This window comes from Mesoplodon mirus (assembly GCF_964341445.2).
Source record: "Mesoplodon mirus genome assembly, chromosome: 2".
Lineage (NCBI taxonomy): Eukaryota > Metazoa > Chordata > Mammalia > Artiodactyla > Ziphiidae > Mesoplodon > Mesoplodon mirus.
The window spans coordinates 94,158,712-94,182,570 of record NC_138977.1 but is presented as its reverse complement, the minus strand read 5'-3'; the positions used below and the strand labels follow the sequence as shown (position 1 = coordinate 94,182,570).

The 23,859-nt window shown below is 38.6% G+C and overlaps 2 protein-coding genes across 2 annotated transcripts; both read left to right on the top strand.

The window, feature by feature from the left end:
• Positions 1-963: 963 nt before the first annotated feature.
• On the top strand, positions 964-4,048 carry LOC309817273 (ectonucleoside triphosphate diphosphohydrolase 7-like). Its single transcript, XM_082645435.1, is given in 3 exon segments — positions 964-2,281; positions 2,283-2,529; positions 2,533-4,048. Coding segments are annotated over 3 exon segments (1,806 nt in total). The 5' UTR covers positions 964-1,121; the 3' UTR covers positions 2,932-4,048.
• A 13,288-nt stretch (positions 4,049-17,336) lies between these two features.
• Positions 17,337-18,445, top strand: LOC309815946 (polyadenylate-binding protein 4-like; the record flags this gene model as incomplete). Its single annotated transcript, XM_082643025.1, is given in 2 exon segments — positions 17,337-18,387; positions 18,390-18,445. Coding segments are annotated over 2 exon segments (1,107 nt in total).
• Positions 18,446-23,859: the final 5,414 nt, after the last annotated feature.

Sequence of the window (23,859 nt, the reverse complement as noted above, 5' to 3'; positions counted from 1 at the left end):
TACTGAGCACCTGAAATATGGCCATTCTGAAATGAGATATGTTGTTAGTATAAATTATACACACTGGACTTCAAAGACAATATCTCACACACACACAAATATAAAATTCTCATTAATTTTTACATTGATTATATGTTGAAATAATATTTTGGATGTATCAGGTCAAATAAAAAATATTATTAAAATTACTTTCATCGATTTCCTTTTTTTAAATATAAATTTATTTATTTATTTATTTATTTATTTATGGCTGCATTGGGTTTTCATTGCTGCATGCAGGCTTTCTCTAGTTGGGGGTGCACGGGCTTACCACTGCAGTGGCTTCTCTTGTTGCAGAGCACGGGCTCTAGGCACACGGGCTTCAATAGTTGTGGCACATGGGCTCTAGAGCGCAGGCTCAGTAGTTGTGGCTCATGGGCTTAATTGCTCTGCAGCATGTGGGATCTTCCTGGGCCAGGGATTGAACCTGTGTCCCCTGCATTGGCAGGCGGATTCTTAACCACTGCATCACAAGGGAAGTCCCATTTATTTCCTTTTTACCTTTATATGGCGTCTAGAAATTTTTTAATTGCATATGTTATTCATATTGTATTTCTACTGGATAGCACTAGAAAATATATTCCGTGAAAATATCAAAAATATTTTGGGAAAATATGCAATATAGGACATAATAATTGTTAAAAACATTTCAGGTTTTGAGGTGCCTATATATAAAGGTATAAGTCAAAAAGTAAACAAATTAAGAATTTCCAGTGAATTATCTGTATCTAATGTATAATCGTGGAAGTCAACTAAGAAGTGAATTGCCAGTTAGTTGGGAAATGGAAAAATAGATTGGTATTTCTCCACAAAAGTACTTTAGAAAAGTAAAATCACATCTGGACACTTTTATTTTTAAAAAGATCAGGTTTATTTAAGAAAGGAAAAGATTTGGCTTATTACTCAGTTTAAAAACAATAGTAGCCGCGGGGAGCACCTCCGGACCTAGCAGAGCGGAGCTGAGGGAGCCGGCGGGCCGCTCGACCCGCTGCAGACTTCGGAGATGACTGGGATGAGGAGACCACCTTCTCAAGGCAAAAGAAAAAGGAGGTGACAGGCCTTGAGACCACTGAAGGGAATCCATGGCTAGGATCAGTTTTTCCTACCTCTGCCCAGCCTCCTGGTACTTCACTGTGCCCACAGTGAGCCCATTTCCCCGGCAGCGGGTGGCATTCCTAGGACTCTTCTTCATATCCTGTCTCCTTTTACTTATGTTAATTATGGACTTTCGACATTGGGGTGCTTCATTACCACGAGACAGGCAATACGAAAGGTATTTGGCTCGAGTAGGAGATCTTGAAGCTACTGACACTGAAGACCCAAATCTAAATTATGGACTTGTGGACTGTGGCAGCAGTGGCTCTCGGATTTTTGTTTATTTCTGGCCAAGACATAATGGGAATCCTCATGACTTGTTGGACATCAAACAGATGAGAGACCGTAACAGCCAACCAGTGGTTAAAAAAATCAAGCCAGGAATCTCTGCAATGGCAGACACTCCAGAACATGCCAGCGATTACCTTCGTCCTCTGCTGAGCTTTGCTCCTGCTTGTGTGCCTGTGAGGAAGCACAAGGAGACCCCCCTTTACATCCTCTGCACAGCAGGCATGAGGCTTCTCTCCGAGAGGAAGCAGTTGGCTATCTTGGCTGATCTAGTGAAAGATTTACCTCTGGAGTTTGACTTCCTCTTTTCTCAGTCTCAGGCAGAAGTGATCTCTGGGAAGCAGGAAGGGGTTTATGCATGGATTGGAATCAACTTTGTTTTGGGAAGATTCGACCATGAGGATGAATCAGATGCCGAGGCTCCCCAGGAATTGGCAACAGGACGCAGAAGGACAGTAGGGATACTGGATATGGGAGGAGCCTCTCTCCAAATTGCTTATGAAGTTCCTACCTCAACTTCTGTCCTTTCTCCACAACAGGAAGAAGCTGTGAAGATCTTGCTGGCCGAGTTCAACCTGGGCTGTGATGTGCAACACACTGAACATGTGTATAGGGTTTACGTCACAACCTTTCTGGGATTTGGGGGCAACTTTGCCCGGCAGCGCTATGAAGACCTTGTGATGAATGAAACTCTTAACAAAAACAGGTTGCTGGGCCAGAAGACAGGTCTGAGTCCCGACAATCCATTTCTAGATCCCTGCCTGCCTGTGGGATTCACAGATGTGGTGGAAAGGAACAGCCAGGTCCTTCATGTCCGAGGAAGAGGGGACTGGGTGGCTTGTGGGGCCATGCTGAGCCCCGTTGGCTCGCTCCAGCACCAGCCAGGCCTCGCTGAATGGCATCTACCAGTCACCCATTAACTTCAACAACAGCGAGTTCTACGGTTTCTCTGAGTTCTTTTACTGTACAGAGGATGTGTTATGCATCGGTGGCTGCTACCACGGGCCAACATTTGCCAAGGCTGCTCAGGATTACTGTGGCATGGCTTGGTCAGTACTCACTCAGAGATTCAAGAATGGCCTCTTTTCATCACATGCAGATGAGCATTGACTCAAATATCAGTGTTTTAAGTCAGCTTGGATGTACCAAGTTCTTCATGAAGGATTCCACTTTCCCTATGACTACCCAAATCTGCAGACAGCCCAGCTGGTCTATGACCGAGAGGTTCAGTGGACACTGGGAGCCATTTTGTATAAAACACGCTTCTTACCACTCAGGGATCTACGGCAGGAAGGTGCCCAACAGGCCCATGGTAGCTGGTTCCGTCTCTCCTTTGTGTACAACCACTATCTTTTCTTCGCCTGTATCCTGGTGGTGCTACTGGCCATCATCCTGTACCTTCTGCGGCTGCGCCAAATTCACCACCGACAAAGTCGAGCCTCAACCCCATTGGACTTACTGTGGATTGAGGAGGTGGTGCCCATGATTGGGGTACAGGTTGGGCCATGAGGCTGGACAGGTTCTAGGGGAACTCAAGTATTCAGAATTGCTGCCCATTGAATTCCACCACTTTCTGGTACTGGCCTCAGATGCTGCTTTGCCTGACTTTGTGGATATTTGGCCTTGAAATTTCTATTTTAATACCTACTTTAATTCATTCTCAATATCCAGGTCCTCTTCTCTGAGAGAAGCTGTGATTTAGTCTATGAAGAACTAAATGAGAGATTGGTGCTAACAAAGGGAACCAACTTTAGTCCAATTGAAGCATGCTTCTACTCCTTTATCTGAGTGATTTGGTGTGCTCCTGGGATCTAGACTTTTCTCCCCTTGCTTAAAGCTTGAAGTTTGGCATTGGGCACACTGGAAGTCTGGCTGAAACCAAACTTGGAGCATCTGACTCAAAGCCGAAGACATTCTAGCAAATGCAGCAGCCCCTTCTTTCTCTGTAACAGAGATATCACTTATGTGGAGATCCACAGCCTTTAATAGGGATCCAAGATCTTTGCAGTTCAGCAGAACAAATAAGAATTTCCAGGCAACCAAAATAACACAGCTTCTTTGCTTACTCGACAAAGAAGCCATTGTGAGTGTGGTCCAAGATCCCTGACATACTGTTGCTGATGTTAGTTTGTGATTTTAAAAGGTTAGAACCCTTTCTAAATGAATGGTCCATTGACGATTTTAACAATATTTTATCTGATGCCTGGTAAGACCAGGATAGAAAATTTTTCCATGTCTATGTGCCTCACAGGCTGTTTGGGCATTAATTTTTCTTTTTGAACCTTAAGTGTGCTTGTAGGGTTGGAGAAACTGTGATGGGAATTGGAGACCTAGATTTGTCTGGTTTCAGGTCACTGTCCTCTAGGCCTATTTTTATGAGTCCTTATGTGGGAAGATCCCCCCAAAAAAGAGTTCCTTTATTTCACTGCTAAGATCAATATGTATTTTGGGAAGGGATGCATTTGGATTGTTTTTAAAGAAGGAAAGAACAGTATCAGGAGAGTGGACAAAGGCAATAAAATCCAAGCTCTTATTAATGTTTTTCTGAGAAACAGAAGTTCTCTCAGTTTGACTCTTGGAATATTTGAAAAGAAGCAAATCCCAAACTTTGGAATAAACATAAATCTGTTAACCTGGAAAAAAAAAAGTAAATCATAAAAGGTTGATCAGAAACATCAAGTTCTCCCAAAGAGTCAGAAGTCAAGAAACAGAAAATGCCCCACATTCTTAGCCCACTTCCTGTCCTTAGAAAACAATCTAAGATGAAACACTGTTTGTGAGCAAAAACAGCATGAGTGACATTCTCAAATGCTTGCCTTCAATCCTTAGAGAATTCCTAATAGAATATAGAATATTATATTACAATATAGCTAATAGAATATAGCTCTATTGTCTTAACAGGAAGACATAAACTGAGTTGTGTCTCCTCAAAAGCCAAATAGTATCTTGTGTTCCAAAGGAAACAGGTGTTCTTTAGTAGGTCTAGAGAGGACTACTGACAGGAAACCCTACCAGAAACAGGCAAAATGAGGACCTCTGGTTATCAGAAAATATGAAGTAAAAGAAAACTACTAGACTCCTGAAAAATACAATTTTCCCACTCATAAAATTCCAACAACACTCCCCAACAGAAGATTAAAGAGCCTAGTCCAAGGACACAGGATCCACTTATAGGTTCAACAAACACACACTCAGTGTCAGACACTGCATGTCAGGCACCATTCTCAGAGCTGAAAATACAAAGTCATATTAAGACATGTTCCCTGCCTCTGAAAACTGAATAGTGTAGTGAGTGAGGCAGGCATATAAATCAACAGTTACTATCCGGTATACACATTCTGTCAGAAATTATTTAAGGAAAATATGCCATATATAGTCACAAGGATAGATCTAAATCAGGGGCTCAGCGAACAGCCTGCAGGCCAAATCTGCCTTCATCTGCCATCTGCTTTTGTAAATAAAGTTTTATTGGTTTACGTATTGTCTATGGCTGCTTTTCACTATACAACAGAGTTCAACACACAACAGGTAAGGTAAACAAAGACTAAAATATTTAATATCTGACCCTTCACAGAAAATGTTTGCCAACCTCTGGTCTAAATCAAATTGAGGGGTCAGGTAAGGTATCCTGAAGGAGATGAGAGTTAATGTAAGTTTTGAAGAATAAGTGAGATTTACCTGAAAAAAGTAATAAGCACCCTTTTCCCTATTACCCATTTTTGAGGAGGCATGGGTGACAGGGCATTCCAGGTTGAGGGAATGGGCCCATGGAAAGATAAAGAGGCCTAAAACAGCATAAAGAACTCAATTTTACCCTAGAGAACACAGAAAAGCTGAAGGCAGCTCTCAGCAAAAACACATGGCATTAACAATGAGTTCTCAATCATAAAAAACACAGCCAGTGTTGGTTCTTAGGCTTTCTCTTAGCCCTGCCTGCCCTCAGGTGAAGCATGCTGTTCCTGACTTCAAGGTAGGAATACACCCGAGTCAAAACCCAGGGTCTGCCTGCTTTGGAGCAGCCAAACCTCGATTCTCTGCTTTGCTACACAGACAGGAGGCCAGCTCTGGGTGAAGTGTGTTACAATTTCTCTCCAAACCTACTTTCACCTAGACAGACCCCAAGGTGTATATCTGAGAGAATCAAAAGCCTGAGCCCTATCCCTCAATACAGTACACTAAAAGCAAAAGCCCTATTTTCAGGGAGTATGAGAACTCATACTCTATTTTAATGATTAAAAAAAATTCATCCTAATCCCAGAGTACTTCAACAGCCTCTAAACATAAGAAGATCTAATAGAGGTGTATCACATTTCATGAATGAATCTCTGGAATCAGACAAAGGAGAAATCAGAGATGCTCATTCCCTTTTTAAAAGCACTGTTGTCAGCTTTACAAAAAGATTCTCAATGCATATAGATGCATATATCTAAGGCATTAAAGCAAGGAATACCTTATAATTAAATTTAGCTCAAAACATCAACGATAATTTTGACAATATACTTTACAATTCAAAGGAAACCGGTTCAAGAAAGATACCAATGCAAAGATAACTTTCACTAGTCTGAAACCTCATTTGGAAATCTCACAGATCACATGGTCTTAGTTAATTAAAGACTCTTATTTCAAACATAGTGATGTCCACCTGATGCCACAATTTCCATAGAGTGTTCATAAGTTGTTCAGGATCTTTATGTATTCCAACCCAGCAGCCGTTAACAAAAATCTTGGTTGCACTAAAATGCAACACCAAAAGCATTTTGTACTTAGTAACCCTATAATAAGCTATAACTAAAGATTAACAATAGTTTTTTGCATCTATACACACTCAGCAACAGCTGTAGGAGAAATTTCTTCTAAACGTCCATACTTCATTCTTCTAAAAATACCAGAATTGGAGAAGGTTGAGATCCAACTGAAATATAAGCCATCAGAGCTAAATTCTTCACAAGTCCTAGAGCATGGCCCTTGGAATAAATAAAGCATGTATTACTCATACTGATTTAACATGCCTATCCAAATTCTTTTCCAAAAATATTTTTCCTTCAATTTGATCTCAGGATGTACTCTTACTTCCTAAGAACAAAATTATAAATAATATCTTAGGTCTAAACTACACTACATAATTAAATAAAAATTTGCTTCTAAAAATAATTATACCCTACATAATTACTGTCAGACTTTTTATCCTGAACATAAATTCTAATGCATTACCTCTGGAGTCTCAGCAGGACACACCATTCCCCACAATGTATTATGCAACTGTCTTGGTTTTGCTAGCTTGCCATCTCTACCAATGGAAGGATTTAAACAACACAGGTGAGAAAGAGTAGATGCAAAAGTCAGGCAGTTTAATACCTAGAAAACAATAGCAAATCTTTAAAGTTTGGGCATTTCTGTTACTCCCACTATCATGTTTTTGGCAAATACTAGAATGAAGCAAAGTCATATTTTTACATATAATCCACTCAGTGTTCAACTGTCCCCATCCCTCCTTTTTCCATCCTGCCCTGGATAATCTTATTCACCCCTGTAACTTAACTGACCCTTATAGCAGGGATGGCAAATACATGACATATAGTTCTAACATACCACGTAAATGTTGTGTTTATGGTCTATCTCCAACCACTAGGATGTTACTTCCACAAGGGTGGGGAATTTTATTTGTTTGTTTCATTCTCTGTTGGATTTACAGAATCCATTTGGGTCATGTAACTGTATCAATAAATACTCTAATAACTAAAATATACTCCACTTTCTAACTCTGTGACTAGTGTTTGGTCTACATTTTACCTTGCTTCTCTGTAGTCTTAAAGACTCTGGACAATTCAGGACAACTTTAAGAATATCAATTACTCCTGAGACAAGGATCATCAATGGAAAAAATTGATAAGGAAATGCATATTTATCTAGACTCAACAAACCTTTCCACAAAAATAGTAACTTCACAGTGGAAGAATCTAACAGATGCCACTGTGAAGTTAATATTACCAATAATGGGACAAAATGACACCCTGTGACTCCTGATGTGATGCCCTGGGAAGCACACAATATGATCTCTGTATTTGTCCTGCCAAAAAATGCATAAATTGAATCTAATCATGAGGAAATATTGGAAAAGCCCAAATTAAGGATATTCTACAAAATAAATGGCCTATCCTTTTCAAAAATTTCAGTGTTCTGAAACACTGAAGATAAATACAAGGGAAGATAGGGACTTACCTGGTGGCGCAGTGGTTAAGAATCTGCCTGCCAATGCAGGGGACACGGGTTTGAGCCCTGGTCTGGGAAGATTCCACATGCTGTGGAGCAACTAAGCCCATGCACCACAACTACTGAGCCTGCACTCTACAGCCCGCGAGCCACAACTACTGAGGCTGCATGCCACAACTACTGAAGCTCACGCCCCTCCCGTGCTCTGCAACAAGAGAAGCCATCGTAACAAGAAGCCTATGCACCGTAACGAAGAGTAGCCCCCGCTCGCTGCAACTAGAGAAAGCCCGCGTGCAGCAACAAAGACCCAAAGCAGCCAAAAATAAATAAATAAAGACAAGGGAAGATAAAAAGAGACTAAAGAGACATAAAAACAACATGCAATACATGATCCTGGACTAGATTTCTGAACCAGAAAAAAAAATGCCATTAAGGACATGATCAGCACAACTGGCAAAAACCTGAATAAGATCACGAAGCTAACAGTGTTGTACCAAAGTTAAATGTCCTGATTTGGATAATTATACTACAATTGTGTAAGTGAATGTCCTGGTTCTTAGGAAATATACACTCAAGTATTTAGGAGTAAGGGGGCATGAATGCCTGAAACTTACTCTCAAGCAGTCCAGAAAAAAATAAAATGTATATATAGATAATAGAATCCTAAAGTAAATGAGGGAAAGGTAACAACTGGTGATTCTGGGTGCAGAGTATAGGAGTTATTTGCAACTTTTCTATAAATTAGAAATGATTTCAAAGTAAAAGTTTTTTTTTAAAAAAAGGTATCAACTACTCTTTTTCCCTTTATACTAAATAGCACCAGACTAGTACGCTTTTATGGTTTTCCTTACTACTGTTTCTTCTTGTTGATGTCAATGAACTCTGGCTGCCTCTAGGTTTCATGTCTATTTTACAGAGAATTGTCAGGAGAGAAGGCAAGGCAGAGCTGAAGGCTTGTACTACACAGTAAATAGCATGGGGTTTGCAACAGCTAAACTGATCTTCAGAGCAGCTTTGTACTGTGTTTTAGGATTAGCAACAGTCAATAACTTTAAATCTCATGAAAAATACTATGAATACATTTTGCTCGTGCAATACCATTTCCATCATCTCTGGACCTTCAAAATCATAAATAATATACTCTGAAATATCTCTGTCAGACACAAAATCTAACGCTCTAAAAAAATTAATGATGAAAATGTCTGGGTTAATATATGGTAGGGTTGCCACAATGTGCTGACCAATAGCACTCTTTTTGCACCCTAGGAAAAAAAACATCATTAGAATATGAGGACACAGAGATCGTAGCCATATATAAACATCGTAAGAACCATTTTATATATATGTTCATTATATGTATTTCAAAAGAAGCATGCCTCTCATGTTTTAAGGAACATCCTATGGCTGCTTTTCAAACCAATGGAACAGGTTTACTCATTTGATGGACAGACTGGTCATTTGGACCTGAGAGAACTTGCATTATCTACTCTCTCTGTCTGCCAAGATCCTCTATGATTCCCCAAGGCTGTATTTGGAAATGACCTTTGGCTGCAAAACAAAGACCCCCAAGTCCTTTCCCCCAACCAAAAAAATTAAAAACTTTGGAAGAAAGAAATAAATGAGGGCAAAATAAGAGAGAATATGGATAGACAAATGTGGGAAAAGCTAAGCACAAAATGAAAAATAAATATTAACTCTTAGTTGGTCTGTGAGGTATCTCCACATATGAACAATGTTTCAAAATTAACAAACAGCCTCTCTCATATAAGCTTCTCTTTTCCAATTTTTCCCCCTTTAATTGCAACACAGACAGAAATGAAATAAAAGTTACTAGCTTACACTGCATTACACAACACCTGGTTTCTCAGTTTTAATCAAATTTCTTTCCTTCAATATCAAATTCTATCTTCTCTTGGCCTCATAACCCTACATTATCATGGTCCATCTAATAAAAGTTTCTCTTGTCTTCCTCCTCCTACTTCAGGCCTCCTTCCTTAGAAACCTTATCCCATCTCACGGATGTTCAGTAACAACTTTACATAAAGGACGGGCAAATCTTCATCTTGATCTTTTTCCTGTACCGTCAGCCCTCATGTCTCCAATTGCCATTTCATTCTTTCAACTTAGATACCAATTATTCAGTCTATTATTTGTTTCGTCAAAAAAAATTTTCTGAATAAGCAAAACATTAAAGCAGAATGCCTACATCATGCACCACCCAAAATCTTTTGTCTAAAAATGAACTTACTAGGTTCTCTCTAAAAACCAATTCTTGGAAATTCTCTATTTTATCTAGGACCTCAGAGTAAGAACCATAAGAACCATACAATCTTAATTGACTCATTCTCATATTATATCAAACTTATCACTATATCTGGATGATTTTCCTTTCTCTGCCACTAATTAATTCATTTTGCCCATAGCTGCCATGATAATCTCTCTAACATACTGTGTTCTTACTTTTGCCCTCCATAATCCAGGCCAATGCTTATCAACAAAAAATGCACATCACAGTCACCTGGGGATCTTTTCCAAACCCTTGTGCTTGGGCCCCGTTCTACCCCCATTCACAAGTAAAAACCATTTTAATTCTTTAAAACACCTATTCTACATGGGATTTTAACTTCAGGCACTCAAACGTCTCTAATGTTCAAGACTCCTTCTTTATAAAACGTAGAAAAGTGATATTAGACTCTGCAGAACTGTTTGTAAGAGCACAAGACTGGAAACCTAAATGTCCATCAAAAGAGAAATGGTTCAAAAAATTATGCTACATCTACACATGGAATATCACAGCTCAAAAACAATGATCAATTGCTGATCTAAATATATTTTTAAAGGATACCAGCAACCTTCAAACAGTGCATATGTTATGCTCCCATTTATAATTTTGTGTTAAGACTATTTCTGGATGGATTCATGAGAAATTATCAAAAACAGCTACCATGGGACTTCCTTGGTGGCGCAGTGGTTAAGAATCGGCCTGCCAATGCAGGGGACACGGGTTTGAGCCCTGGTCTGGGAAGATCCCACATGCTGCAAAGCAACTAAGCCCATGCGCCACAGCTACTGAGCCTGTGCTCTAAAGCCCGCAAGCCACAGCTACTGAAGCCTGCACACCTAGAAGCCTGTGCTCTGCAACAAGAGAAGCCACAGCAACAAGAAGCCCACGCACTGCAACCAAGAGTAGCCCCCGCTCACCGCAACTAGAGAAACCCCGCGCGCAGCAATGAAGACCCAACGCAGCCATAAATAAACAAACAAACAGCTACCGCTGGGGAAGAAATCTGGGAATCAAAGGAAGACTACTTTTTATAGTGTACCCTTTTTTGTAATTTTTTGAACTATTTTAATGTGCACATATGCCTTATTCAAAAAAATTTAATAAAAAATGTACATGAAATTAAATAAGAGTTGATTACAACAAATTCCCAATATAGTTGTAAAGATTAAATCAAGCAAACTGAGTAACATAATTGGCACATAGCAAACAGTCAAGAAATGCTAGCTGTTATTACATTATTATAAGCAACATGCCTAGGGTAGGCAGCTACTAGGATAGTGCCCGATGATAGAACTTGGCAAAAATGATAGGACGTTGCTTCCAAGATTAAGGTATAAAAAGATGGTGATTTCCAGGAATTCCCTGGCAATCCAGTGGTTAGGACTCGGCGCTTTCACTGCCAGGGCCTGGGTTCAATCCTTGGTTGGGGAACTAAGATCCTGCAAGCCTCGAGGCGCAGCCAAAAAAAGAAAAAAACAAACAAACAAACAAAAAAGGTGACTTCCATCCTGCCCTTATGCTCTACAAATTTTCCTAGTTACTCTCTCTGCCAAAGTGAGCTGCCATGTTATCAGTTGCTGTATGGAGGGGAGCCAAGCGGCAAGGAACTGATTCCTGCCAACAACCATGCAAACGAGACTTAAGATGATGACTGCAGCCCAGACAAATAACTTGACTGAAGCCTTGTGAGAGATGCTTAGCTAAAGGACCCAACTAAGCCACATCCAGAAACTGTAAGATGATAAATGTTGCTACTGGAGTGATTTATTACACAGTAGTATGTAACTAATAAAATGCCTAGCATATAACACTGATAATATGCTCCAGAAAAACTTTTTGACTAAACATGCAGTCTGGTAACTTACAAAACTAGACCAACAGGAATAAACCCAAACAATATCATGTAATAGTCCATACCTGTCCTCTTGCCAGCATGCTAACCCAGATAGTGGGTCAAAAGAATTCTCCAGACATGATCTAAACTCTCCTGTGTAGGCATATTTAGAATCCTTTTTGGCAAACACAAAGGTTGTTTTTGTTGCCATTTTCTCTTGACCAATCAGAACCTATATGGACAATAAAAGTTACAGCCATAAAACCCACAAGGTCCTTGAAGTAGAAAGAAGAGTGAAATCTGCATCTTAATTTAATCTCGTCATACAGGCTCACTGAAACATCAATTCTTGAACTTTACAAACTCCATTTTGCAAAAATGCTCCATAGAAACATACAAGTTTAAACAACTGACCAAATTTCTAGTGCGTATTATATACAGCTAAATAAAACTTTGGTTTATATAAATTCACCCCCATAAATAATTCAACTACCACTTTCAGATTATTCTGTAGAAAAGCTTACTTTTTAATTTCAACTTTCATAATTTAAATCTTAATGATAATTGTGTAATTTTTAAAAAATAATGCTACTAGGGCTTTCCTGGTGGTGCAGTGGTTAAGAATCCACCTGCCAATGCAGGGGACATGGGATCGAGCCCTGACCCGGGAAGATCCCACATGCCGCGGAGCAACTAAGCCCGTGTGCCACAACTACTGACCCTGCACTCTAGAGCCCACAAGCCACAACTACTGAGCCCACACGCCACATCTACTGAAGCCCGCACACTTCAGAGCCCGTGCTCCGCAACAAGAGAAGCCACCACTCACCGCAACTAGAGAAAGCCTGTGCACAGCAACGAAGACCCAACACAGCCAAAAATAATAGAAAAGTAAAAATAAAATAAATTTATAAAAATAAAATAATGCTACTATACCTTTTCTGATCCATTAATAATGAAGTAGCCATCAGGATCCAAGAGGCATCCATTTAACTCACAAAGATCATGATCTGCTAAGCCATTTAGTAGACAGTAAATTGAATGCAACATAACTGGAACTTTACCAATAAAAGTTTTCTGATGCTGCATCTGAAGTTGCTCTTCACCTTCTTTAATGACTGTTTCTGTTATACAGTGGAGCAGAAAATAAAAGCAGATCACACGTTAATAGTAAGGTAATTGTTAAAACTCTCAACTGGTTAAAATTGCATCTTTCTAAACTGTATTTCAATATCAACTGCTGGAATAACTCTTTCTTACGTGAGATTTCTTAATCTGGCTTCACGTGGCAACACTGGTGAAGCAGCACCAACTCTTATGGGCTTGGAGAGGTAAAGTTGTTCAAACTTTAGCAAATATCTTGGCTAAAATGAAACCAAAAAACATGAAGAGGGTAAATAATTTTTTTCCATAAAAGTTTTGATGATTCCATTTAAATCACCATTAACATTTTGAGTAGAAGAAACTCTATAAACTGATTAAATCAATCCACTTTAATATGGGTACTCTCCAAAGTCAACAGCCATATTCCATAGACATTAAGTTTTATACTTCATCATTTTCTTAAGGCGTAAGACAAAAAGTAACATTTATCAAGAGTTAATATATCGCAAGTAAAGACTATACACATATCACACACTCTGAATTTATATGAAACAATTAAAATGGATTTGCACTAATGATCTACACAGCCGTTTCATGTGCCCTCTCCTTCATTCAGGTCAGAAGTACAGTTACCAGAAAAAAAAGAAAAGATAAATTTGGATAATTAGAACTATACTCTAATTTCATCAATAGAACATAGAAAAACTAAATGTAACTCTTCAATTAAACATACAGAAAATCCTAATTACTACTCTATATAAAGGACTGAATACTTCTAGCCCTGGCTGACTATAGCTCAGCCCTTAGCAGAAAAAAAAAAGTTTTCAGTAACATATCTATTTGTTGTCCAATAAAACAAGACCCGTGAAAACTTTCCAATTATAAATGGATAGTGTATTTCTCTCTAGATCAATTCTCAGAGGAGGAGAAGATGGGAGTAAGCAGACCATTAAAGGTAAATTGTTGACACCCAAGCTTCCCAAACTGGAGTAGGAAAAAAGCATAGAGAACTGATGGTGATAATGAGTCAAAGGGAAGCCAGCCATCCAACTACTCATTTCTCCTATCACCCTAGTCTAGGACATTATTATCTGAAACCCAAGCTATACCAAGATTTTAATCTGACTCCAGCCTCTCTCCACGCCAAGTAAACATGATCTCCAAAGTAACCTTTCTAAAATAATGCTTCATGCACATTCTTTGACAATCTTTCCACAATTCCCCTTGACATCTAATGACATCCAAAGGCTGTGACAATCTGGTTTCATCTTATCTTCCACTAATACCTATCAAAAACAAATCAAACCAAAAATCATATACTGACTGTTATAGTCCCTAAAATCTATCCCCAAGCCAAATACTGATATACCAAGTATTTTTTTTGCTGAAATGATTAAGTATCTTTTCTCTACTAAGACAAGTCCTACCCTGCCCTTCAGAGTTAAAGTCCCTCCCATCTCTTCCTCTAGGCTCTGATGTACCAGCTTGAGAGATCTCTTCCTCCATAAGTACTTATGACACTGGCACTTTGAAAATGCTACATTATAATATTGTTGTCTCTCTTGTTTTGCAAAGACCATGAAGAGAAAATGCTCTAAGTATAAAAAAGGCATTTTATGCCCATTTTCCAACACAGTGCCAGAAGTGCCAATTATTTTTGTTCTTAACAGCAGAAGTCTGTGCAGCACCTCCAGCCAGAATGAGAATAATACATCAGCCCTTACAAGATAAGCTACAGAAAAGAGGGACCGAACTGGCCGGAAGTAATATTCTCTCTTTCTGTCTAATTCTATTTCTGGGGCTCTCCCTACTTCCCCTTGTTTTTCAGTTTTCCCTGTCCCTCAAGGCCCATCATGCTGCCTCTCTACTCAAAAACTAGGGTCAGTCATAATCATTCATGTAAAACTAGATTCTAAAATTATGGCCTTGGGACTTCCCTGTTGGTGCAGTGGTTAAGAATCTACCTGCTAATGCAGGGGACATGGGTTTGATCCCTGGTCCGGGAAGATCCCACATGCTGTGGAGCAACTAAGCCCATGTGCCACAACTACTGAGCCTGTGCTCTAGAGCCCGTGAGCCACAACTACTGAGCCCACGTGCCACAACTACAGAAGCCCACATACCTAGAACCTGTGCTCTGCAACAATAGAAGCCACCTGAATGAGAAGCCCGTGCACCGTAACGAAGAGTAGCCCCTGCTGACTGCAACTAGAGAAAGCCCCCGCGCAGCAACAAACTAATAAATACATTAAAACAAATAAATAAATAAATAAATTTATATAAAAAATAAGTTAAATAAAATTATAGCCTTGCTATGATTTTAACGATGCTAAAAAATGCATATGTGAAAACAAAGACTACAATGAACTTAGAAAAATTAAAACAACTAATATGATTGATGGTTTTCCTTTATTATATCTTCTATTGTTATGATAATGTATTGCATGCAACAAATAATCAAGGGAAAAAGTCCTTCACATACTTTTTCTTTTATGATTCCTTACACTGTGAAAGAAAAAAGCAATGTAACTATTTCTGGCTTGCTTCTCTTATTAGTCTATCATATCTCTGAGTTCTGTCTTACTGGCTATTAAATACTTACTATCTGAATAAGGATTAGGGTTTTGCATTACTTGCAAAAATGCATCTCTCCATTAGTAAGAATAAATCAGGAGCTGATTGATGATGCTAGAAGAACACTACTAAAAACACCTACAGACCCTCTTCTTTTTTTTTTTTTTTTTTTTTTCCGGTATGCAGACCTCTCACTGTTGTGACCTCTCCCGTTGCGGAGCACAGGCTCCGGACGCACAGGCTCAGCGGCCATGGCTCACAGGCCCAGCCACTCCGCGGCATGTGGGATCCTCCCGGACCGGGTCACGAACCCCTGTCCCCTGCATCGGCAGGCGGACTCTCAACCACTGCGCCACCAGGGAAGCCCCCCCCCTTTTTTTTTTAACTGTTAGGCCAGGTGAGTTAAGGACTGAAATTTCAAATCAATACTCTTATTTATGTTACTTTATTAGAATAACCATTTTACTGGTTCTTCAACTTCTCTACTAGCATGCTGTTTCCACTTATAGGTCTATAGGTGGAGCATCTTCCACAATTCTTTGAACAGACATCTGAATAAACTCATCAAAAGCATCCAGCTGTTGTCTGACCAAGCCTTTCTTGTCAAAATGGGAACTGGAAAAACAGTTGAGTTCATAATCAGTTACAACTCAGTGATGTTTTCTAGCATATTTCCCCATTTCCATTATTATTAAATTCAATAAATACTAATCATTAAATACCAACCACTCTATACAAATCATTACAAAAAATACTACGTGGTATCCAAAAAAGGAATAAGTCTAAGAACGCTTTCTCTGTAGAACTTAGTTAAATTTGGGGGAAAGAGACATATTGGTAAAATAATTCAAACAGAACTTAAGAACTATAAGAAAGCCCTAATTTACAAATGTCCTTTATATATCAATTTCATCCAATATGTTTGAAACATTTCTTGAAAAAAGTGTCAGGAGATAAAACTAAAGAAAATGCACAAAGATAAAAATAAGTATGACAACATGAATGGACCTTTAGATAATTATGCAAGTCAGATGGAAGACAAATACCGTATGATTTCACTCATATGTGCAATCTAAAAAAAAAACCCCAAAACCCAAACCAACCAACAAACAAAAGAACAGAAAAACAAACTCACAGATATAGGACAGATTAATGGTTACCAGAGGGGAAGGGAGTTGAGGGGTAGTTGAAATGGGTAAAGGGGGTCAACTGTATGATGATGGATGGTAACTAGACTACGGTGGTGATCACTCTGTTCTATATACAGATGTTGAACTATAATGCTGTATTCCTGAAACTTATAATTTTAAAAAAGGATTAAAAAAAGATAAAATAAGAACTCTAGGTGGGGTCTGCAGGGAGGAGAGCGGCCAGGGTTGGTCAGGGCGCATGCGGCCGGCGGCGCCTGCACAACCCGGTACCAGGCGGTTCGGGGCTCTGGGGCCCTGCGCCCGCCGCCCGCATGCTGCTTCCCGGGCCGCCGCCTCAGACGCCACTTGTGGAATTCTTTCCCCCGGCAGCTGTAACTTTAAACCAGCCTGAGCGAGGCCTATTTTTAGTCAGAAACCAGCCACCGGAGAATGGCTGTGGAGAACGCTGAGATGGAGGGCCAGCCCACCACTTGAAGATTCCTCACCAAGTGGCCGGGAAGGACCGGCTTGACCTAGGAATCTTTCTTTGAGATTTCAAGGTTCTGTCGCCCCCTTCCAGGGTTGGCTGGACTGGTTGCTGAGGAGCTTTTGACTGAGGGTGCTGCCCGAGCCTGGGGAGCTGTACATGAATGAACCGCATCGCCTGGCCTCAGAGCGCTGACTCTGAGGCCACCATGCACAAGCCCGGGTCAGCCTCCTGCAGAAGTCACTCCAGGAGCTCCTTAGGGACCAGCTTGTGGTGGTGAGGAGCCAGGAGATGCATGTAGCAGCCAAGTACCGCCAGGCCTCCCTGTACGTGGGTGACCTCCACGCGGACGTCACTGAGGACCTGCTGTTCAAGAAGTTCAGCGCTGTGGGGCCCATGCTGTCCATCCACGTCTGCAGGGACCTGGTCACCTGCCACTCTCTGGTCTATGCCTACGTGAACTTTCTGCAGCTGGCAGATGCCCAGAAGGCCCTGGACACCATGAACTTTGACCCGATAAAGGGCAAATCCATCCGTCTCATGTGGTCTCAGCGTGACGCCTACTTGAGGAAATCTGGAATTGGGAAGGTGTTCATCAAGAATCTGGAAAAATCCATTGATAATAAAACCCTTTATGAACACTTTTCATCTTTTGGGAAGATCCTGTCCTCCAAGGTGATGAGTGATGATCATGGCTCCAGGGGCTATGCGTTCGTGCACTTTCAGAACCAGATTGCCGCCGACAGGGCCATCCAGGAGATGAATGGGGCACTGCTTAAGGACTGCAGGCTGTTTGTTGGCAGATTCAAAAGCCGCAAAGATCGGGAAGCCGAGCTCCAAAACAAAGCCAGTGAGTTCACCAATGTTTACATCAAAAACTTAGGAGATGACATGGATGATGAGAGACTGAGGGAAGTTTTCAGCAAATATGGAAAAACTCTGAGTGTTAAGGTGATGACAGATTCCAGTGGGAAATCCAAAGGCTTTGGCTTTGTGAGTTTTGATAGCCATGAGGCTTCCAAAAAGGCTGCTGAAGAAATGAATGGAAAGGACATAAATGGACAACTGCTTTTTGTAGGCCGGGCACAAAAGAAAGCAGAGCGACAGGCTGAGTTAAAGCAAATGTTTCAGCAGCTGAAACAGGAAAGATTTCGACAGTGCCGGGGGGCAAAGCTCTATATTAAGAACCTGGATGAGACCACTGATGATGAAAAGCTACGGAGGGAATTTTCTTCATTTGGATCAATTAGCAGAGTTAAGGTAATGCAGGAAGAAGGGCGAAGCAAAGGGTTTGGCTTGATCTGCTTCTCCTCTCCTGAGGAGGCCACTAAAGCAACGACTGAGATGGCCGCATCTTGGGCTCCAAGCCGCTCAACATCGCCCTGGCCCAGAGGCTGTAGGAGAGGGAAACTTAATGCACCAGCCAGTGTTTGTAGCCGCTTGGGGGATGTTAGTGATCTCTGTCTGAATCGTCCTCAGTGAATTTCAAATCCCAGTTGATGGCTGCTTAGTTTAGTAAACATTATGATCGAAGGTTTTGTATACAAAGCTATTTATTTTTCTTTGGAGAGAAAATAAGTAAATCTTAGAACCTTGGTTCTTTTTATAGAGGCACACATCTAATTATAATATGGTATATTTTTCTGATTTTGATGTAGTGCTCATATCAATAAGTATAGTTAGATATATTTTTACTGCATTTTGAACCAACTGAAGTGTGGTAATTATTTGCATACTTTTTCTTATTTTAATAATATTGCTAGCTTTAATTTCTTCCATGAAAATATGCCCAAAGTAGTTCTTATACCCAAGGATTGCAAAGTAATTTATTTTTACAAACAGAAATTTTCTAATTTCTCATCTATTTTTTTTAAAGAAACCAAAGTTTAAAAATTGCTACTACAAACTCAATATCTAATTTCATTTTGAATTAATGTTTAAGATACTAGGAAACAGTTGAATTTCCCTTCAATTCATATCCTGAAATGGTGTTTTTTTGATGGCTAAAATTAATGATGGAGTTTTTTAATGTTGCCTACAAACCTGCTTTATAGGATATTTTACTGTTCTTTCCATTGGTTGACATAATCCAGGTGCTTGCTGGTTATCAAAATTGTGACTTGAATAGTAAAACCTTAACTTCCACATTTCTTAAGTTATAAGCCTGTATCATTTCAGGTCAAAAAGTTGGCCTAGTCTTAATTCTCTTCATACATATACAGCATAAAATTATGCCTTAAGTTTTGAACCAGGTACCAACATTATAAAAGTCATATATAGAAAACACACACATTCTGTTTAACAACTGTGTTTTCTAATCTCTGTTATATGTTGTAACATGTAGTGATATTGTCTCAGGGTTCAGAACAGTAAAAGTTTGTTTATGAACTCCACGTCTCCTTTTATTAGACCTTAAGAGCTATATAACCCACGAAGGCTCACTTTTAGCCTTGATTGATCAGAAGTTCACTAATTGATTTTCTGATAAATTGAAGTTATATCACTTAGGCTGCTTTCCAGCATGATTCTTATTTCAGTCCCATTCCCAGATCTCTTCTTCTCTCCTGCCTTTCCTCTATATTACTCAGCTCCTCTATACTTTTTAAAAAGAGTTTTATTATCATGACTTTTACTGTGTGCTGTTTGAAATCCACTTTGGAAATAGATGCAAGAGTTATTTATTTACATTTAAGTAATTACTTTTAAAATTCTGATTCTCTCATACCAAAGGTGTCTAGAAAATAGTTTTGTTGTTGTTTTATTTATTTTTTTTACTCTGCTTCATTGTTTCCTGTAACCATATATTCAAGTCTTCTGTTTCATATATTACCAGTACAAAAGAAATATTAAAATATTTCTGTGGCAATACTTTAGCTATGAAAGAATGAGAAAATCTGTTTCTGTTTTTTTTGTATGAACTATATGTATATTCATTGCATTGATTTTCTAAATTTAAAATCTCTTTAGACAATGAAAAAATTATGGACAATGAAAAAATTATGGCAACACATAATCCTATTATGCAGACAGATCTTCTGTTAAAATTTCTTGCATCTCCTCGCAAATTTTTCTCTATATTTATACACATGATTTAACAAAAATGGAATCATGCTATAAACCTTGTTTGAAACTGCTTTCTTAATTTGACAATACGCCATAGTCAACTTCCATGACCACAAATAATTATTTGCACTATAATTTTAATGACTTTTATCTTTCCTTTAATGTTCGTACCATAATATAACAATTTTTTCTTGATAAACGTATAGGTTGCTAGATTGTTTCCTCCCTTTTTTTTCCTCTATCATAAACAACTTGGAGATAAACACCCTTTGCAAACTCTTATAAGCTCATGTATATAATTATTTTATTCATAAAATGTATGATTCATTGGAATTAATGTTTAATATTTAAATTGCCCAAATGCTGTTCAGAGACTTGTGCCACTTAACATTTCTGTTATGAGTATGGAGGATTGCTCATTTCCATATACTCTAAGAACAAAGGATTTTGTTTAAGTTGTTGTCTGATTCAACATGACATGTAAAAACAAAATATTTCATTGTTATTTTACTCTTTTATTACCTCAAAAGTTAAACAGCATTTCTTGTAAAAAAAAAAAAAAAAAAAACTCTAATTTGAATGACCGTGAGGATGATGATATCAATGACTAAAATATGGAATGGGTAAGAATTTCAACTTTAGGTTAAAATTATTCTATTCTGAATATGTTAAAGGTAAGATGAGAATAAGTCACTGAAGTGAAAATATTCAGCAAATGACTGATGATAACAAATGGAGCAAGGGTGAGAGATCAGAATTAGTGTAGATAGAGAGAAATAACAGAATGATGCCTTAAAGAAGAACAAAGAATCTAAAAGAGTAGATGTACTGTTTATAAGGAATAGACACTTGTTCATGTCAGGGATGGGGAAGGAGATATACAATGAAGATACAAGTAGATATAAGTGCAAGAGGAATCTCTCCCCTCACCACCACACAGGAAGAGCTGCATAGCTGGACTTAGCTTCTAGCCTCCTCTCCTTAGTAACTAACTCCCCCATCCTCAGACTAATTTTCTGAAACAACATGTGTAGCCCAACTAATCATCAGCCTGCCATTTTGACATCATCAGATCACCACACAGGTTACTGGCCAGCCAGCTGGCTTTGGGTCAAAGTCCCACCCTGATTCAATCCACCATGGCCACCAATATTAGAAGTCAGATCCTATGGTAGAGAACACAGTACACAGTCATCCCTGTACAAGGTATGGCCTCAAGAATGGTGGGGGCAATTTCCTTCAGTAGAGACTGTGAGCTGACAGGAAAGAAAAATTTCTCACAATGATCTGGGTTAGCCATCGATATGTAAGAAGCACCTAGAAGGCACTGTCTGTAAGATAAATAGCAATGGTTTTTATGGACAATTTACAATGAAAAATCTTTACAAAACTATGAACAAGTTTCAGTCCCCCAGGAAGCTGAACCATAGTTACTTTCCCCCAAATCATTAGAACAGTAGTACTTCATTCAAATGCTATTCTTTAAACACCTAAACTCTATGAATAGTTCATATTTATGCTCTCTACCATCATAATTGTACAAGAAATCATCTTACTGAAATCACTGGTGATATTAAGTAATATCATATTCACAATACTTGGGACAGACCACTTGATGTTAAATAGTGAAAAAACAAAATGTCATCTCACAATAGCCAAAGCACCTATAATCAATTCAAGTATAAGCATCTAGTAATTTACTTTGTAACAAATGTTAAATGCAATGACTGGTCAAATAGAGTATTTTATCCTTGAGCAACCTGTCACATACATTGAAAACAATTCTCTTTTGGCTAAGATAAAAATATTCTTTCTCCCTAAAGATTACAGAATATAGGCATACCCTACAGAATATAGGCATTTACTAATAAAATGTCTCTTGGTGTTTAATACTCAAACATCATAGAAAATACAAAATATCTCAGTAAGAAGTTTTTATAGTCATGTTTAATAGGGAAAATAGATATGTAATTACACACCAAAAACTCAATAGATTTTTAACAAAACAATGTTCAAGACAGGTTCACTTATCCTCCAAATACAACTAACTAGTAGAATGTCAGAAGCATGTGTTCTTTGAAAAAGGAGAGAGGGTCAACTGAGAGGATGTGCATCTTGGAGATGGCAAGGCTCAGAGGCATCATAATGTTACTACTTACAAAGCAACTGTCAGTTCGGTAAGAGAGGAGAGTTTTTACATTTTACATCCCGTAGCAGGATGTTACTTTATTTAATTAAAAGTTACTCTTCTTACCTATATGTAAGGCTTCTTACTGACTTTTATTACAGTTAATTATACTCAGAATTGAATGGGAATTTGGGTTGAAATACTACCACCTACTGTAACTTCATCCATTTAAAATAATGAGAAAACAAAGGAATCAAATTAATAGCACCTAATAGGCATCATGTGCCTCCTGATATAATGCACTAAGAACAGAAAATGCACTGTTTCCAAAAGTAATCATCTGAATCTAATTATGAGGAAACCCAAACTGAGGGGCATTCTAAAAAGTAACTGGCCTGTATTCTTCAAAAACGTCAAGGTAAGGAAAAACAGAAAAAGAGTGAGAAACTGTTGTAGATTATGGGAGACAAAAAAATAAGGCATGAAAACTAACTGCACTATGTGCTCTTATGTTGGATCCAGGATCAAAAAAAATTTTTTTTATTTTGTTATAAACAACGTTAGTAGGACAGCTGGCAGAATTTGGATATGGTTTCTAGATTAAATAAGATAACTGTATTAATATTAATTTCCTGATTTTGATGAGTTCTGTTATGAGTACGTAAAAGAATGTTCTTATGTAACCAAATTACTCTCAAATGTTTCAGAAAAAAAATATATGTAGAGAGAGAGAAAAAGGAAAAGACAAAGAAAATGTAATATAAGGTTAACATTTATGGAATCTGGGTGAAGTACATACATGATTTCTTTGTGTAACTTTTGTGCAGGTTGGAAATACTTCAAAAGTTAAAGTTAAATATTTAAATAAATAAATAAAATGAGAAACCAGCTCTCATGTAGCATATTCATATAGAACGTTTAATTTTCAAAAACAGAATTAGCAGGAAATCCCTGTATAGTTATAGTGCTTTTTAAAGTTGATTCAGTTTGGTCTAAAAAGTTACCTGATTACAATCCAGCATGCCTCTTGCCACAAATCGGGGGGGATTTCATCCTCCTCCTCCTCCTCATACTGCATACCTACAAAAAACAAAAATATTCTCACTTTCAGTAAAATGCAACCAGTTAACATCTTGCTCCTATGATATGATGTAGCAGAAACATATAACTATCTCCTAAGTAAAAAACAATCCTTTTACCCCACTCTTCTAAAATTTCAATTACATTAACTGAATTGTAATGAAATAATATTCATAGGTCTATGTATACATATCTCTACGTCACACAGGTATTCTCCCAACACACTAAGAGGCTGAATGACAAAGGTTCAGTGTAAATTGTGTGAATTTTAAGTATTCCATCTTCTCCAGAAAGTCCATGTAATTCTCATTAATAGGTAACTATTGATAACTAGGAACAAGGTCATAGTCCTCTGACCAACAGGCTCCTTGGAGACGTTTGGGTAAGAGGGTACAGCCAGCAAAGGACTCCAATAGCTGGGCAATACCTTAAGGTGGGCTGTCTATTACAGCAACATTTCATACATGGACAGGGATAACAGGCTGTATTTTCCAAAGATGATCACAACCATATCGCCCATTTCACATGCTCCTTTATAATAAT